The sequence below is a fragment of the Suncus etruscus genome, chromosome 15, assembly GCF_024139225.1.
Source record: "Suncus etruscus isolate mSunEtr1 chromosome 15, mSunEtr1.pri.cur, whole genome shotgun sequence".
In the NCBI taxonomy this organism is placed as follows: domain Eukaryota; kingdom Metazoa; phylum Chordata; class Mammalia; order Eulipotyphla; family Soricidae; genus Suncus; species Suncus etruscus.
In genome coordinates, this window is record NC_064862.1 from 78,852,687 (window position 1) to 78,871,179 (window position 18,493).

Here is an 18,493-nt window from a genome sequence, read left to right on the forward strand (position 1 = left end):
GGAGGGTAAGGCGTTTGCCTTGCATATGGGAGGATGGGGGTTCAAATTCCAGCATCCCATATGGTCCCCTGAGCCTGCCAGGAGCGATTTCTGAGTGTAGAACCAGGAGTAACCCCTGAGTGCTGCCGGGTGTGACCCAAAAAAAAAAAAAAAAGAATCCAGCCTATGTGTTCCTGGGTCAGGACAGACACATGTGGTCCCTGGAGTTGGTCAGCAAGTGTGAGAGTAGAACAATGTTTGTAGGCATTGAGATAAGAAGGTGTCATCATGTCCTCCCTCCAGGAACTAGACTTCTCAGAGAGTGAGCTTTTGGAGATGTGTTTAATTACAGGTGGTGTAGGGCATTCCTGGGGGGAGGGTTGTGCTTGAGGAAAGGTTGCTGCTTGTGGAAGGAACATTCGTGGCTTGTTTTGTTTTGTTTTGTTTCATTTTGTTTTGGTTTTTGGGTCACACCTGGCAGCACTCAGGGGTTTCCCCTGACTCTGCTCTCAGAAATTGCTCCTGGGAGCTGGAGAGATAGCACGGACATAGGGCATTTGCCTTGCATGCAGAAGGACAGTGGTTCGAATTCCGGCATTCCATATGGTCTCCCGTGCCTGCCAGGGGCTATTTCTGAGCACAGAACCAGGAGTAATCCCTGAACAAAGCCGGGTGTGACCCAAAAACCAAAAATAAATAAAAAGAAGAAATTGCTCCTGGCAGGCTCGGTTGACCATATGGGATGCCAGGATTTGAACCACCATCCATCCTGGGTTGGCTGCGTGCAAAGCAAATGCCCTACCATTGTATTATCTCTCTGGCCCTGGAGGGAACATTCTAAGTAAGAATTCAGAAATCTGAAAAGAACTTGCCTAGAGATGTGGGTAGAAGCCTGGAAGTACTCTCAAAGAATCTGGTCTTGGGGCCAGAGTGATAGTACAGTTGTAAAGGTGCTTGCCTTGCTTGGGAACAGTGTGGGGAATTGGGAACTCTGGTTGCCACAGTTGCCCTGTCCTGATGGATTGCTGGGGCTATGGACCTACTAGAAGGACTAGTTTCCAGGGTCCTGGTATTCCTGCAATAAGTGTGGGTTCCTTCCACACTGAGAACATCAAAGGGAGGGAGTATTTAGCACATACTGTTTCTGCATATAATGTTCTTTTCTTGCAATAGAAAATGGCAGGAAGCTAATCAGAAGATTCAAGAACTCCAGGCCAGCCAAGATGTGAGGACAGACCAGGAGTTGAAGATTAAGGTAAGTCAGTCCCTCATTTCTAGTCCCTGGCTTTTTCTGCTAGACATCCCAGTGGTAGGGTCTACTCTCCTGCCACTGTTGGTGATTCTGCACTGAAGCTCTTTCCTGCGAAGACCACATCTGTTTTCTGCGTCAGTGATCCCCTCTGGTGACCCCGTACCTGGCACAAAGATGAGCCCCATTAGTGTTCAGTGACTGACTTGGTCCTGTTTTTATATTCTTAGCCTGTTTTGTGACTTGTCACTAATGGCTGCCAGCTGTCTCTCATTGTGTCCCAAAGGGACTAGATAGTATAGAAGTCTGTCCTCACTACAGAGAAGACAGGAGTCCCACATATGTTATTAGAACCATAAGCACACTTTTTTTTATAAAACAGAATCATTGCAAGATATAGTTAAAAAAAGTTGTTGATGGTTGAGTTTCAGTCATACAGTATTCCAACACCCATCACTTTACCAGTGTACATTTCTTCATACCAATGTCCCTAGTTTCTTTCCCAGTTCCCACTCTTCTCCAGTATGCCTCTATTCCCCTCCCTCCCACCGCTATTTTTCCTTTTAGGCACCATAATTTGTTATTGAAAGGATATTTTATATCATTTTACTTTCTTTCAGCACCCAGTTCTTTTTTTATCATCCAATAAGAAGCCATAACTTTATTAATGATAGAAACAATACAAATATCAAACCAAGCTGTAATTACTCTTTTTTTTTTTTTGGGCCACACCTGGTGACACTCAGGGGTTACTTCTGGTTATGGGCTCAGAAATTGCTCCTGGGTTGTGAGACCACAGGGGATTGAACTATGGTCTGTCCCAGACTAGTGCGGGCAAGGCAGACGCCTTACTGCTTGCGCCACTGCTCTTGCCCCTGTAATTACTCTTCTGAAACATCAAAAAAAGAAAACTATGGAATGCCTCACAAATTTGTGTGTCATCCTTGTTCAGGGGGCATGTTAATCTACTCTGTATTGCTCCCATTTTAGTATATGTGCTGCCAAGGTGAGCATAGCACCCAGTTCTTGCCCATTTTCAACTATCATTGTCATAGTGGTCTTTGTCTGCATTATTGAGTTCCCATGTGTGCCTCACTCCTATCTCCAACCCCTCTCAGCAAACTTCTCACCTTGGGCCAGTTCCTTTTGGCCCTCATTTCTATTGTCTTTGGGTATTATTCTCATGCTTTTTTTTTTTTTTTTTTTTTTTTTTTGGTATTTGGGCCACACCTGGTGATGCTCAGGGGTTACTCCTGGTTCTGTGCTCAGAACCTCCTGTGCTCAGGTCCTCCTGGCAGGCTTGGGGGGCCATATAGGATTTCAGGAATCAAACCCAGGTCCATCCTGGGTCAGCAGTGTGCAAGGCAAACACCTTACCGCTGTGCTATCTCACCAGCCCCTCTCGTGCTATTTTTTTTAATATTCCGCAAATGAGTGCGCTCATTCTTTTTTTTTTTTTTTTTTTTTTTTTTTTTTTGGTTTTTGGGCCACACCCGGTGATGCTCAGGGGTTACTCCTGGCTGTCTGCTCAGAAATAGCTCTGGCAGGCACGGGGGACCATACGGGACACTGGGATTCGAACCAACCACCTTTAGTCCTGGATCGGCTGCTTGCAAGGCAAATGCTGTTGTGCTATCTCTCTGGGCCCTTTTTTTTTTTTTTTGGTTTTTGGGCCACACCTGGTAGTGCTCAGGGGTTACTCCTGGCTATCTGCTCAGAAATAGCTCCTTACAGGCACGGGGGACCATATGGGACACCGGGATTTGAACCAACCACCTTAGGTCCTAGATTGGCTAATTGCAAGGCAAACACTGCTGTGCTATTTCTCTGGCCCCGCGATCATTCTTTGTCCCTCACCTTTTGACTCATTTTACTCATCATGATACTCTATTTGTCTATGTATAAAGTAGATTTCATGACCTAAGTTTTCCTAACAGCTGCATAGTATTCCATTGTGTAGATGTACCAGTTTCATTTCTTATCCACTCATCTGTTCTTGGGCATTTGGGTTGTTTCCAGATTCTGGCTATTGTGAATAGTGCTGCAAGCCACACGTACATCTGGCAGGGGAGGAGTGGGTTATTTCAATGAGCATTGCTACATATTCTCACTCTGAAATGCTGTGTCCTGTTCCCAGGTGGCACTGTGGCCTGAGGGTAACCCAGGCAGTATGGGACAGAGGGGCTTCCCTGTCAGCATAAACTGCAGGTACAGCACAGTGCCACACCAGCCTGGTCAGCCAGGCAGGCTTCCCCAAGAAAGGGGTGTGTGCCTTGGTCAGCTGCTGACCAAGGCTCCTCTGGGAGCATTTGTTGACACTTGATCTTTCTCCCCCTGCCTGATGTAGGACTTGGAGCAGAAGCTGACCCTGCAGGAACAAGATGCTGCAATAGTGAAGACCATGAAGTCAGAGCTGGTGCGGCTGCCCAAGATGGAGCGGGAGCTGAAGCAGCTGAGGGAGGAAAATGCATACCTGCGGTGAGTGGGGCATGGGGCCTCCTGTTTGTGAACTGTCTCTAGGATATAGGACTCTCTGAGTGACTGACTTATGGCCTCCAGGGAGACACGAGAGACCAACGGACTACTTCGGGAGGAAGTAGAAGGGCTACAGCGGAGGCTGGGGCGACAGGAGAAGATGCAGGAGAACCTGGTTGATCTGGAGCTGGAAAAGGAGGTGAGGGTGATCTGGCTAAGCTGTTCGTCTGGCCTGGCCACCATCTGTCTAGTCTTGTTTTAGTCCTGTGAACTATGGGAAGTAACAAACTGAGCAAAGATGGGTGTCCTTATTCCCAAATGATAAGGAGTGAGGGAAGCTGATCAGCTGGTCTGTGGTAGGAAGACTTCAGGTTTTCAGGGTGGGTAGGGGTGGGACTACTCACACAGAGATGTGTGTGTGTGTGTGTGTGTGTGTGTGTAGTGAGTCAGTAGTGTGTGGGAATGCAGCATTGACAAGGGAGGAGGAGTCCATGTCAGGTCAAGTCTTCTGCCCAGGATCTCTGCCATCTGTATGGCATTTTGTGTCTGTCGAGAATAATGTTCTGTGTCTGCATGGTGTTCTGTGTCCACATGGCATTTTGTTTTCCATGTTCTCCCTTACCTTGTGCTTCATCTGGCACTGACCAGTGTGTACTACTCATGTTTCCTACGTGCCAGGAGGGTAGAAGCAAAGCTCAGAGCTATTCATTCATTGTCCTGAGTGGGGACTCTATGGTTCCCTTGCAATGATCTTTTTTTTTTTTATAATTATCTTTATTTTAATACCGTGATTACAAATATAATTGTAGTTGTATGATTACAGTCATCTAAAGAACACCCCCCTTCACCAGTGCAGGACTCCCACCACCAATTTCCAGGATCTACCTACTCCCCACCCCATCCACACCTGTACTTGAGACAGGCTTTCTTTTTCCCTCATTCATTCACATTGTTATGATAGTTTTCAGTGTAGTTATTTCTCTGACTGCACTTATCACTCTATGTGGTGAGCTTCATGTCATGAGCTGCACCTACATGGGAAGATGGGGGGAAATAAGGGTTGGGACTGAGGCAGTAAAATATTAGAAATGAGATTTGTAGGGCAATATCAAGGTCACAATACAAGATAGATATTATGGATATATAAAATATATGCATACAATACTATCAATAGGAAAACAAGGAGAAAAAATTCCAGTGACTGTCCCAACATAAACCAGTGCTAGAACGGCCCACCCTCCTCCCAAAGTGCATTCCCATTAGTGTAGGGAGAGGTAGGGGGGAAGCCTGAGGACCACTAAGAGTCCACCTGAACCCACTTCTGGCCATCTGAGCTGGCACCCAGGGAAGGCCTGGAGTCAGGGGAAAAAGACAAGGATGGCTGGGGGCCTGCCAAGCCTCCCAGCACTCCCCAGGCCAGGGAGAAGGGCTCCGGTATGGTACCTCCCCAAACCCTATACCTGGCAAGAGCTGGTCTCCAGAATCAAGGAGGAAACCGGAAGCCAGATGTCTGCCGCCCTCCTCCCCATGCACCTCCCCCCTGGAGTACGGAGGGAGGGGGGAAGCCTGAGGACCACTAAGAGTCCACCTGAACCCACTTCTGGCCATCTGAGCTGGCACCCAGGGAAGGCCTGGAGTCAGGGGAAAAAGGCAAGGACGACTCTTGAGAGTATTTTTTTTTTGTTTTGTTTGATTTTTAGGCCACACCCATTGACGCTCAGGGGTTACTCCTGGATATGTGCTTAGAAATCACTCCTGGCTTAGGGGACCATATGGGATGCCAGGGGATTGAACTGTGGTCCGTCCTAGGTTAGCGCGTGCAAGGCAGACACCCTACTACTTGTGCCACTGCTTAGGCCCATAGAGTGTTTTTCAACTTTTTTCTGATTATGGCCCCCTTCCAAACTGGAAGGGGAACCCCCTTTCTGTTTTTTCCCCATCTTACTGGTCTCCTGCTATATCCTGTGTTGACCCTGTCAGCCGACAAGGGTCAAGTACCTCCTTCCAGTGCATTCGGGGACGAAGGACAGTCCCCCCAACTCATGACTGGGCAAGAAAAGGGTCTCAGGCTGATGATCAAGAGAGTTTATTCTCTTATAACAATGCTTATATAGGACCAAAAGAGGAATTGAAGATTAACAGGACATAGGCTGGGAGTGGGGGTAGGTAAGGCCCTCCATAGAAACTTAGCATGAATAATGGGGCTTAGGAGTACCCCTTGAGCAGTAGTTTATCTCCTTTAACTAGAGCTCTCTGTGAGGGAGGAAGGTTGGCCCAAGGTTAAGCCCAATTAGGAATCACTAAGTAGGGAAGATGGCACCCTTCTTTGTGCTCAAGTAGAATTCCTGGAACAAATAGCCTTATAGGGGTTCCATTTACCAGTTGTTTGGGAACAGTGTCAAATAGAGCATCCAATAGTATCCCTCCCCCTATTCAAGCAGTTTTCACCTTGTAATGTGAATATGGCCCCTTGTAATATCTTGGGGCTCTGGCCACCAAATGGCACTACTGGTTGGGAAACTCTTGTTCCCCTTGCAGAGCTCTGAACCATTGAGGTCCTGTAGGATCCTTGAGCTCTTTTGTGGGTCTGCCTGGGCAGTGAGCTGAGCCTAGAAGATGGTTTGCTGCCAGCCTGGAGTGTCAGTAGGGTGAGAAAACATGTGTGCTGTCTCAGTAGGGCGTGTGCCTGAAAAGATGACTGGAGCTGAATTGTGTTTCTGGGCAGAGTAATTTGAAATTGATCACAACTTCAATTCCTGCCCTAGCTGCTTGCTGGGTGTGTGGCTTGAGTAGTTGTTTGCCCCTTCTGTTCACCTGTACAGTTGGGAAAATGTAGTAAAGCAGCCCTTAGGATGGGCTTGGATGGTGGTAGATAAATGGAGGTGCCTTTCTCTCCATCCCAGGCCACATGGCTCTGCAACCCCCTTCAGCCGGTGGGTCTGAAGGTTCATGAGAGCAAGGTTCATGAGAGCAGCGGGAATCAGACTCACTCAGACAGGCTTCAGGAAGTATCAGCTTTATTCACACCCTAGCCAACATTTGCGTCTTCTAACCATTTAAGCATTCAGCCCTGCATTCTCTCTTCTCCCTTAGCCTTAGATCCCCATCCAGGTAAATGCAAATTCCTCTGATCCCTCCATTCAAAGGCCTTATCTAACCTTCCCAAGACACCTCCCAGGAAAGGGCGGGTCTTGCAGGTAGTTACAAGTAAATCCTGGCTGGAGTCACAGGAAAATACTGCCTACCTTGTATAGTTGTGTGGGTTAAGTGAAGTTATGTGCCTTGTTTGAGTAGTGCCTGATACATGGTAAATGCTCTCTAAGCATCAGCTGTAATGATGATCATTAACCTGTCTGCTGCCTGACATGGGCAGGGCCATGGCTGAGGTTGTGCATGACTGAGCTTGACACTGAGCCCAGGTCACAGTAGGCTAAACTAAGGCAGGCAGAGAAGGTTTTGCCCACACATTGTTTATCTTCTGGAAGGGAAGTGAGGCTGAAGGTCTTTGGGAGCTATGGGTGAGTATAGGGCATGCATGCAAACCTTCTTGTAACATTGGTTGACTCCCTCTGACCCCCAGGACTCTTGGTCCCTGCTGCCATTACACCAGGGAGTCATCTTTCCTAGATCTTTTTGTGGAGCCCCTGGTGATCCCCATACCTGCTTATAGGGGCACAGGATGAGGACTGTCTGAGGTTTTCTGCTCTCCTCTGCCACCTTATCTTTCTTTTCTTGTTGTAATCTTTCTTTCTTTCTTTCTTTCTTTCTTTCTTTCTTTCTTTCTTTCTTTCTTTCTTTCTTTCTTTCTTTCTTTCTTTCTTTCTTTCTTTCTTTCTTTTTCTTTCTTTCTTTCTTTCTTTCTTTCTTTCTTTCTTTCTTTCTTTCTTTCTTTCTTTCTTTCTTTCTTTCTTTCTTTCTTTCTTTCATTCTTCCTTCCTTCCTTCCTTCCTTCCTTCCTTCCTTCCTTCCTTCCTTCCTTCCTTCCTCCCTCCCTCCCTCCCTCCCCTCCCTCCCTCCCTCCCTCCCTCCCTCCCTCCCTCCCTCCCTCCCTCCCTCCCTCCCTCCCTCCCTCCCTCTTTCTTTCTTTCTTTCTTTCTTTCTTTCTTTCTTTCTTTCTTTCTTTCTTTCTTTCTTTCTTTCTTTCTTTCTTTCTTTCTTTCTTTCTTTCTTTCTTTCTTTCTTTCTTTCTTTCTTTCTTTCTTGTTGTTTGGGAGGTGTGGCAATGGGTTTGTGTGAAGGGTAGTGGGAGGTCCTGCAGTTCTGGGAAGGAAGGGACGAATCAGTGTTCTAATGGTTCAACTGCCTTGTTCTTCAGAGGCTGCTGGCAAAGCTGCAGAGCTGGGAACGACTGGACCAGACCATGGGCTTGAATATCAGGTAGGCAAGGGTCTACCGAGGTGTCCCACTTTCAGGCAGTGACACGCTGTCAACTGTGAATGCATAGTGGGCCCTATCTCCTTCACATCTTCACCTGCAGTTGGAACATTTGCCTGCATGGCTTGTTAAAGGACTCTGAATTGGAGCAACTGAAGAGTAATTGCTTTGGAGGGTGTCATTTCTTCTCTCAGGACTTACTCTTTGTTCTATATTCAGGGATCACTCTTGCATAGCTCAGGGTCTGCTGCATGCAATGCAAGTGCTCTATCTGTTATACTACCATTCTGGCCCCTGGGCTATATGTTTTTTGTTTTTGTTTTTGGTATTTGGGTCACACTCAGCAGTGCTCAGGGGTTACCCCTGGCTCTACACTCAGAAATCGCTTCTGGCAGGCTCGGAGAACCATATGAGATGCCGGGATTCGAACCACTATCCTTTTGTATGCAAGGCAAATACCCTGCAAAGGGAATGTGACACTTTCCTTTGCCACTTGTGAAGGTTTGGCAAGTCATGCATAGGAGAAGTGTGCTGCAGTCAGAGGAGAGCTCAGAGAGAGGTGGGACATTCTTGTCCCTATGTATTGGGCCTTTATGGAAGGGCAGGCTTTCTTTTCTTTGTGTTTTATAGTTTGTTTTTGTGATGTTCTGGAGATTTGTTGGCTCCTTACTACTGTGTTTTGAGCAGTACATACCTCTGAAGGTATGTACTGGGTCATAGAATCCTGTGGTGGTTTTTTTTTTTTTTTTTTTTTTTGTGCCTCTCAACAGAATTGGTTGGAGGGTTTGGTACAAATGCAGACTGGTGGGTGAGTTTTAGTCCAGTGGATTAGCATCTCCAGTGGCCCCTAAAATGTACTTAGAGCCAGCTCTGATACAAGATAGGTTTTAGCACATGTCCCAGAGTAGAGGTTTGAGGGGCTATGAAGATTTTTTTTTTGGTATGGTTTGGTAGGATTGTATCTGATTAGTCTTAGACTGAGGCATTGCCATAATTTGGGACTGAGACCACTCGTGGGGGAATATAGTGATACAGACTTGGGACATTTGTCTCTTGTCTCTGTGGAGTTCCAAGAACTGCCACCACTAGGTGGCACACCCCCCCTTGGTGATTCTAGCTCCCTACGACCTTGGAATTTGTGAATTCTGTGTTTCTGTTCGTCTTTTCTGTGTGTGTATGTGTGTGTGGTTTGGTTTGGTTTGGTTTTTGGGCCATACCCGGCGTTGCTCAGGGGTTACTCCTGGCTGTCTGCTCAGAAATAGCTCCTGGGAGGCACGGGGGACCATATGGGACACCGGGATTCGAACCAACCACCTTAGGTCCTGGATTGGCTGCTTGTAAGGCAAACATCACTGTGCTATCTCTCCAGCCCCTGTTACAGAGTCTTTTTACATTTAGGGTTTTAGGTCTGTGTTCACTAGCTCTTCCTGGCCACTGCTCTTCTGCCCTGGTGCTTTCTTGTCAAACCTATGACCCAGTTACTTCAATATGTGAGGCATGTCTTACATTTCCTTCCTGCCTTTGGGTAGCCAGTTGACTACTGTTAACTGTCCAGTAATACTTAGGTTATTCCTGACCAGCCTCTTTACAGTAGGATTCTTTTTTTTTTAATTTGTTTTTATTTTTGGGTCACACCCAGCAGTGCTCAGGGGTTACTCCTGGCTCTGTACTTAGAAATCACTCTTGGCTGATTTGGGACTATGTGGAATGCCGGGAATTGAACCGGGGTCCATCCAGGGTTGGCTGCATGCAAGGCAGACTCTTACCGCTATACTGTTGCTCTGGCCATGACAGTAGTATTTTTTTTTTTTTTTTTTGGTTTTTGGCCCACACCCAGCGGTGCTCAGGGGTTACTCCTGGCTGTCTGCTCAGAAATAGCTCCTGGTAGGCACGGGGGCCCATATGGGACACCAAGATTCAAACCAATCACCTTTGGTCCTGGATCGGCCGCTTGCAAGGCAAACGCCACTGTGCTATCTCTCTGGCCCCGAGAGTAGTATTCTTTTTTTTTTTTTTTTTTTTTGGTTTTTGGGCCACACCCGGTGACGCTCAGGGGTTACTCCTGGCTCTGCGCTCAGAAGTCACTCCTGGCTTGGGGGACCATATGGGACGCCGGGGGATCGAACCGCGGTCCGTCCTAGGCTAGCGCAGGCAAGGCAGGCACCTTACCTCCAGTAGTATTCTTTTTTTTTTTTTTGGTTTTTGGGCCACACCCGGTGACGCTCAGGGGTTACTCCTGGCTATGCGCTCAGAAGTCGCTCCTGGCTTGGGGGACCATATGGGACGCCGGGGGATCGAACCGAGGTCCGTCTCCTAGGCTAGCGCAGGTAAGGCAGGCACCTTACCTCCAGCGCCACCGCCCGGCCCCTCCAGTAGTATTCTTAAGACCATAAAATACTGTGGCATAAGGGTCGTAAGTGTGACTCAGGGCAAATCAAATGCCTTGCATGCTGGGTAATTGGGTTGTATTTCTGGCATGGCAAAGCAAACTCCACTTCCACTGAATTCATAAATGAGCACTTTGGGGCTGGGTGGTGGCTCAGAGTGCCAGAGGGCATGCTTTCTATGCAGGAGCCCTGGATCTGATCTCTGACATGGTCCTCTGAGAACTGGCAGTAGTAACCATTCTCCCCTCCCCCAGTAAAGAATACTAGGGGATAAATTTGCTGACTGCAAGGACTATACACTGAAAACCATAAGCTGCTACTAAGAAATTAGAGCTAACCTAATAATAAAGGAAATGAATATGTGTACTGTCTTCATGAATTGGTAGATGTCAGTTGACTGCAATTGATCCTTTCAAATTAACAAAATGAATGTAAAATTCCTCCAGAAATAGAAAGGACCTACATATTTACAATGACTTTGCAGAAGAATGAGATGTATTTCAGTGGCTGATGTCAGGATATGTTTGGGAATTGGGTTCAGTGGTTGAGTGCCTGTCTCGAAGGCATTGAGGGTTTGAGTTTGGTCCCCAGCATCTTCCCACAAGCCAGGTGTGATCTGGAATTACTGCTTGTGTTCCTCAGTGCTGTAACCCAGTGTAGGATCCACAGCAAGCACAACCACGGGCACTATAATGAAGTACTCCAAGAAAAAGGGAGGAAAGAGGTGGGGGTAAAGATAATTTAAACTGGGGACGGAGAGGTGTCATTAGAGGGAAGGTTTCTGCCTTGCAAGCCCTAGCCAAGGAAGGACCGTGGTTCCATCCCCCCAGCGTCCCATATGGCCCCCCCCAAGCCAGGGGCGATTTCTGAGGGCTTAGCCAGGAGTAACCCCTGAGCATCAAACAGGTGTGGTCCCAAAAAACCAAAAACAAACAAAGATAATTTAAACTGCATTAAGACAGTGAGGTAGAGTGATATCACAGTGGTTAGGGCGTTTGCCTTGCATACAGCCGACCTGGGTTTAGTCTCTGGCATCCCATATAGTCCCCTGAGTCTGCCAGGGTTGATTACTGAGTGCAGAGCCAGGAATAACCCCTGAGCACTGTCAGGTGTGGCCCCAAAACAAAACGAAAAAACCACAAAGACGGTAGTAGCATTCAGAATTAGAGATAGAGACATAGTATAGTATAAAGACTACACTGTTGATCTAATAATTGGCTGTGGCCACAACCCTGATTTGCACACAGCATTGAATATGCTTCCCTGAGCATTGCTGAGAGTTCCCCTTCCTCAAAGAAATGAATAGATAGGAGCCGGAGTGGTGGCTCAAGTGGTAGGGCATTTGTCTTGCATGCACTAACCTAGGATGGTCTACGGTTTGATCCCCTGGCATCTCATATGGTCCCCTAAGCCTGAGCTATTTCTGAGCGCAACTGCCAGGAGTAATGCCTGAGTGGCACCGGGTGGTGCCCCCCCCCAAAAAAAAACAAAATAAAAAAAAGAAGTTAACAGATAAATCAATGGATGGAGCTGGAGAGATCGTACAGTAGGTAGGGTTTTGTCTTGTATGTGACCAACATGGGTTTGATCCCTGTTTGCATTTCATATGGTTCCCTGCTAAGAGTCATTGCTGAGTGTATAGTCAAGAGTAACTCCCAAGCCTTGCCAGATGTAGTCCACAAAAAAAAAAAAAAAAAAAATTAAAAAATAAACATCTGATGAATTTTTTTTTGGGGGGGTTCACACCCGGCAGTGTGTGAGACTCTATGCTCAGTGTGTGAGCCTTACCTCCATGCTATCTCTCTGGCCCCAGATCTGATAAATTCTTTTTTTTTTTTTTGTTTTTGGGCCACACCCAGCGGTGCTCAGGGGTTACTCCTGGCTGTCTGCTCAGAAATAGCTCCTGGCAGGCACTGGGGACCATGTGGGACACCAGGATTCGAACCAACCACCTTTGGTCCTGGATCAGCTGCTTGCAAGGCAAACGCCGCTGTGCTATTTCTCTGGGCCCAGATCTGATAAATTCTTGACCAAGATAAATGTGACAGGGGTTAGAGCAGTGGTGCAAGCAGTAGGGCATCTGTCTGCCTTGAATGTGCTAGCCTAGGATGGACTTTGGTTTGATCCCCCAGTGTCCCATATGGTCCCCGACGCCAGGAGCGATTTCTGAGCGCATAGCCAGGAGTAATCCCTGAGCGTCACAGGGTGTGGCCCAAAAAAACAAAACAAAACAAAACAAGATAAATGTGACAGTAATTCCATTGGTGACAAAGTTTTCTTTAACAATTATAGTAGGCATCTGTATAGATCCGGGGTCCTCAAACTTTTTAAACAGGGGGCCAGTTCACTGTCCCTCAGACCATTGGAGGGTCTGACTATAGTAAAAACAAAACTTATGAATGAATTCGTATGCACACTGCATATATCTTATTTTGCAATGAAGAAACAAAACAGATAGAAATACAATATGTGACTTGTGGGCCATAGTTTGAGGACCACTGGTATAGATAATACAGATAGCTGATGTTTATAAACTAAATGGGGAATGAACCTCAATTTAAAGTAAAAACATATATTATATATATCCCCAGGAGTAGGGTGAGCACATTGACCAAGTTTAGAGGTTACTCCAGGCTCATTATTTGAGTCACTCACAGTAATATTGTGAAACAGGCAGTGCCAGTCATTAAACCCAGCCTCTTGCATTCAGAGCAGATGTTCCAGCCTGCTTAGCTATCTTCCCAGCTCCAAAAGTGAAAACTGCTGAAAGCTTGTGTTTGCTAGAGTTTAAACTGGACATGAAAAAGTTGGGAAGTTAGCCTTGATTAAAATAGAATTTGTTCTTTCAAAAGATGAGAGACCAGAGCAAATAGCATGGTGGGTAGGATGCTTGCTTTGCACATGGCTGATCTAGTTCAATCTCCAGCACCCCATATGATACCTGAGCACTGAGCAGAGCTAGGTGTGTCCCCAAAACAAACAAACAAACAAAAAAAAATGGAGGCAAACCATTGACTAGGAAAACATTTATAATACAGAAGCCAAAGAGATTGTCCAGTGGTGAAAGTGCTTTTTTTTCTTTTTTTTTTTTTGGTCACACCTGGTGGTGTTCAAGGGTTACTTCTGGCTCTGCGCTCAGAAATCGCTCCTGGTAGGCATGGGGGTGGGTGTGTGTGTGTGTGTGGGGAGTGGGAGTAGGGGGGTGGGGGGAGGACGACCATATGGGATGCTGGGATTTGAACCACCATTCGTCCTGGATCAGCTGCGGGCAAGGCAAATGCAGTACCTACCGCTGTGCTATCTCTCAGGCCCTGAAAGTGTTTCTTAGGCATGCAGCTGACCTCTGGTTCACTTTCTGGCATCATGTCTCATTTCCTGAGTACTGCCAGGAGTGATTCCTGAGCACAGAACCAGAAGCAAGTCCTGAGCACTGCTATCTTATCCCCCAGTTTTCCCAATCCTCACCAAAAAAACAAAATCTAAAGCAAAAACAAACCCTAAACTCCAACCTCCTCCTTGCTTTTCCAACCCAAGTAAACATTATCTGGCATACTTCCTCCAGATACTTAACCAGGAGAAACAAAACTGTGCCGGAGCAGTTGTATTCGTGACAGATACATGACAGATTTCTGAAGCCTAGAGACCACTGGCAGAAGAAAGCAGATATACAGCCTGCTTGTGTGTACGCTGCACCCTTAGCAGCAGGGAGAATAGGTAGCTGCTGTGCGCAGAATCTTGAGAATGTTGAGTCTCTACTAGATGATGCCATTTATTTTGGATTTATGAAAAGGTGCATGTATATTTCTGTGCCTGACGAAAACAGCAAGAGCATCTAGTAAATACAAGCTCTAGTGAGGGAAATGTCTTGGTTTTGGGTTTGGACCATGACCAGCATTCTCAGGAGTTGCTCTTAGCTCTGTACTTAGGGATCACTCTTGGTTGACTCTGGGGATCATATGTGCTTCTGGGGGTGGAACTCAGGTCAATGTTGTGCAAGGCAAGCAAGCACCCTACTTGCTATATTAATGCTCTAGTCCTGAGAGGGGAACATTGTAGCCCCTAACTTTCGTTTCCCAGGTGATCACATCTAGTCTCCTGTGTCACATCTCCCTAACGTGGACAACAGAGCATTTCTGCTGCCAACGCAGGCTTTCAAGGCATGGTGCCTGATGGTGTCTGACTTTTTCTATAAGTGTTGGAGTCCGTATCAGCAAGTTGCCTTCACCTGCCTTGTCTTTCTGACCCATAGCCATGGTCATTTTCTTTTTTCTTTTTTTCTCCACCCCCCAATTATTTTTTCTTTCTTTAAAAAAAATAGATCTTTAGGACTGGAACCTACAGTACAGTGGGTAGGGCGTTTGCCTTGTAAGCAGCTGACCTGGGTTCAATCCTTGGCATTCCATATGGTCCCCTGAGCCTGCTAGGAGTAATTTCTGAACATAGAGCCAGGAGTAACCCCTGAGCACAGCCAGGTGTGGCCCAAAAACCAAACCAAACCAAAACAAAACAACTTTAATTGTAATTTAGGTAACATGTTCACAATAAGTGGTTAACGTTGTGTTGTGATTCAAGGCCAAGGAGTTGTCATTATTGGATGCTATCTATTCCCTTGTTTTGTCTCTATATAATACTCATGAGCGAGTTCTTCAGCATTTGTCCTCTCCCTAACTTCCTTAAAAAGATGCCCTCCAGTTTCATTTAAGTTCAGCAAATTTTAACTTTATGTCTGACAATATTTCTGCACCTGCAACATAGCCTGAATAATTTTTAAGAACAGGAGAATGCGGAGAGATAGCACAGTAGTGTTTGCCTTGCAAGCAGCCGATCCAGGACCTAAGGTGGTTGGTTCGAATCCCGGTGTCCCATATGGTCCCCCGTGCCTGCCAGGAGCTATTTCTGAGCAGACAGCCAGGAGTAACCCCTGAGCACTGCCGGGTGTGGCCCAAAAACCAAAAAAAAAAAAAAAAAAAAGAACAGGAGAATGTTCTGTGAATTATTCATATTTACTTCAGTAGTGCCTTGTATATGGATCTTTTGGCTGAATCCAGGTTTAAATAAAGTTTAGAAGTAGATTCCTTTTTTTCCTCCTTAGCAGACCTTAGCAGAACTGGAGTCCCCTCTCAGAAATTCTTGGCTTATTGGACTGGCAATTTAGTGCCAGGGTCTGATGATGTGGTAAGGTTTGTACTCTGCAATGCTAAGGATTCCCCAGAAATGCTAGGTAGGGAACAGAATTCATCCTGCAGGCAAGATGTTTACTTATCATGTAACTGTCTCTCTTTTTTTTTTTTTTTTTTGGTTTTTGGGTCACACCAGGCAGTGCTCAGGGGTTATTCCTGGCTCCAGGCTCAGAAATTGCTCCTGGCAGGCACGGGGGACCATATGGGACGCCGGGATTCGAACCGATGACCTCCTGCATGGAAGGCAAACGCTTTACCTCCATGCTATCTCTCCAGCCCCTCTTTTTTTTTTTTTTTTTTTGGTTTTTGGGTCACATCCAGCAGCGCTCAGGGGTTACTCCTGGCTCTACACTCAGAAATCGCTCCTGGCGGGCCGGGCGGTGGCGCTGGAGGTAAGGTGCCTGCCTTACCTGCGCTAGCCTAGGAGACGGACCACGGTTCGATCCCCCGGCGTCCCATATGGTCCCCCAAGCCAGGAGCGACTTCTGAGCGCATAGCCAGGAGTAACCCCTGAGCGTTACCGGGTGTGGCCCAAAAACCAAAAAAAAAAAAAAAAAAAAAAAAAAAAAAAAAAAAAAGAAATCGCTCCTGGCAGGCATGGGGGACCATATGGGATGCTGGGATTTGAACCACCATCCTTCTGCATACAAGGCAAATGCCCTACCTTCATGCTATCTCTCTGGCCCCTACTTATCACATAACTGTCTTTCCAGCCCCTTAGAAGTAGAATTTTTACTTTAATGGTATAAGTGTATGCTAGTATACCTACTCCCTTTCACAAATGTTCTAATTAATTTTTGTTATGCATCATTATTTTGAGTAGATACTACAGAGGTTTTAGCAGGAGTTGAAAGTGAAGTCACGAATAAGTGAGATGGGCAGACAGGAGCTCCACTGTTTTTTTTTGTGGTTTTTTTTTTTTTTTTTAAAGTTTACTTAGTGGGCCGGGCGGTGGCGCTGGAGGTAAAGGTGCCTGCCTTGCCTGCGCTAGCCTAGGACGGACCGCGGTTCGATCCCCCGGTGTCCCATATGGTCCCCCAAGAAGCCAGGAGCAACTTCTGAGCGCATAGCCAGGAGTAACCCCTGAGCGTCACAGGGTGTGGCCCAAAAACCAAAAAAAAAAAAAAAAAAAAAAAAAAAAAAGCTATATTTAAAGGGCCGGGCGGTGGCGCTGGAGGTAAGGTGCCTGCCTTACAAGCGCTAGCCAAGGAACGGACAGCGGTTCGATCCCCCGGCGTCCCATATGGTTCCCCCAAGCCAGGGGCGATTTCTGAGCACATAGCCAGGAGTAACCCCTGAGCGTCAAACGGGTGTGGCCCAAAAACCAAAAAAAAAAAAAAAAAAAAAAAAAAAAAAAAAAAAAGTTTACTTAGTGATTCATACTAAAGGGGACTTTATTAAATTGGCTTGCAGTGAATGTTGATTCCCTCTGATTTATAGAGGGAAGAGGTTGTTCTTGATCGAGGCTGCGGCTTTGGTTTGGCTCCTTCCTTGTCCCTCTGTGCCTAGACCTGGCCTTGTTTCAGTTCTGGCTATGAAGGCAGAATACTTGTCAGTGTATTGAAGGCAGAATACCTGTCAGTGTGCCTGCAGGTTTGATGGAACTGTGGGCTTGTGGAAGATGTGGCACTGGGGAGATGAAAGGAGGCAGGTTTTGCTGGCAGCTGCACCCCCAGATCTGCTGACCCACATCTAGAGTGGAAGTTGGGAACCTACGAATGCTGATCCGCAGTGTTCTCCCAAAACATTGATAGGCTGACCAGATGACAAGTCTGCATCCGAGTTTCCCCTGCTGTGTGATGCCAATTAGGAGGACAGTGACGGGTAGTACATAATTTTCTTCTAAGAAAGGATGTTATTGACCACCTGAACTTTTATTATCCTTGTTACTGTGTTCACGATTTCTAATTACCTCAGTACCAGGCTCATCAATATGTGCTTGGAAAGCAGGGTGAGCTGTCAAACTTTTTGGTCCATTTTAATTGGCCTTGATTTGGCTTTCCTTGGAGGAGGTATGGAAGAGGAAGGGGCATTTTCTCTCTCTGGCTGTGAATGTTGCCATTTATTTATTTGTTTGTTTTGGCTTTTGGGTCACACCCAGTGGCACTCAGATTACTCTGGCTTTGCCCTCAGAAATTGCTCCTGGTAGGCACAGGGTATACTATATGGGATGCCGGGATTCAAACCACTGTTCATCCTGGATCTGCTGTATGCAAGCAAACACTCTACTAGTGTGCTATCGCTCCAGCCCTGTTGCCATTTATTTTGAATGCTGTTGCCTTTGTGGTCTTTGCTGGCTTGCTTTCTTATCATGATCTGTTCTTTTGGGGCCTGATCTTTGGTAGGGGTTTCAGGCCCCTTCCTTCACTTGAACCAGTATCTGGTCTGAGAGCCAGGGCCATGAGCTCCCTCCCTCTCAGTGGTGTGCCAGTGAACCTTTTCAGCTCTTCTCATCAAGCAGTCAATGCTGTTGTCCCAGATACTTAATCTGTCCTTTAATCATAGTTCTTTGTGTTTGTGTGTGTGTGGGTGTGTGTGTGTTGGGGTGTGTGTGTCATATCTGGCAGCACTCAGGGGTTACTCCTGGCTCTACGCTCAGAAATGGGATGCCGGGATCCCATCGTTCTCCTGCATGCAAGGCAAACGTCCTACCTCCATGCTATCTCTCCGGTCCCTGTGTGTGTGTGTGTGTGTGTGTGTATGTGTGTGTGTATGTGTGTGTGTTTTATACCTTGGGGAGTGGTTATGGGTACAGTTTGGGCTATACCTGTATAACTTGTACTCAGTACTGGCTTTTCCCAGATTATTCTTGGTGGTGCCTAAGGCACCAGATGTGATGCTAGGGACAG

At 46.6% G+C, this 18,493-nt stretch overlaps 1 protein-coding gene and 1 non-coding gene across 2 annotated transcripts in view; one reads left to right on the forward strand and one right to left on the reverse strand.

Moving 5' to 3' along the window:
- The window catches only part of MAD1L1 (mitotic arrest deficient 1 like 1), a 215,911-nt gene that overhangs the window by 14,276 nt on the left and 183,142 nt on the right, over nt 1-18,493 (forward strand). Inside the window, exons 6-9 of the mRNA XM_049788592.1 lie at nt 1,153-1,234; nt 3,576-3,706; nt 3,788-3,902; nt 8,019-8,080. Coding sequence (XP_049644549.1) covers nt 1,153-1,234; nt 3,576-3,706; nt 3,788-3,902; nt 8,019-8,080 — 390 coding nt within the window. The remainder of the gene's footprint in view (nt 1-1,152; nt 1,235-3,575; nt 3,707-3,787; nt 3,903-8,018; nt 8,081-18,493) is intronic.
- Nucleotides 2,136-2,242, reverse strand: LOC126031781 (U6 spliceosomal RNA). The gene has a single exon (XR_007503610.1). It is a non-coding gene; the product is annotated as a U6 spliceosomal RNA (small nuclear RNA).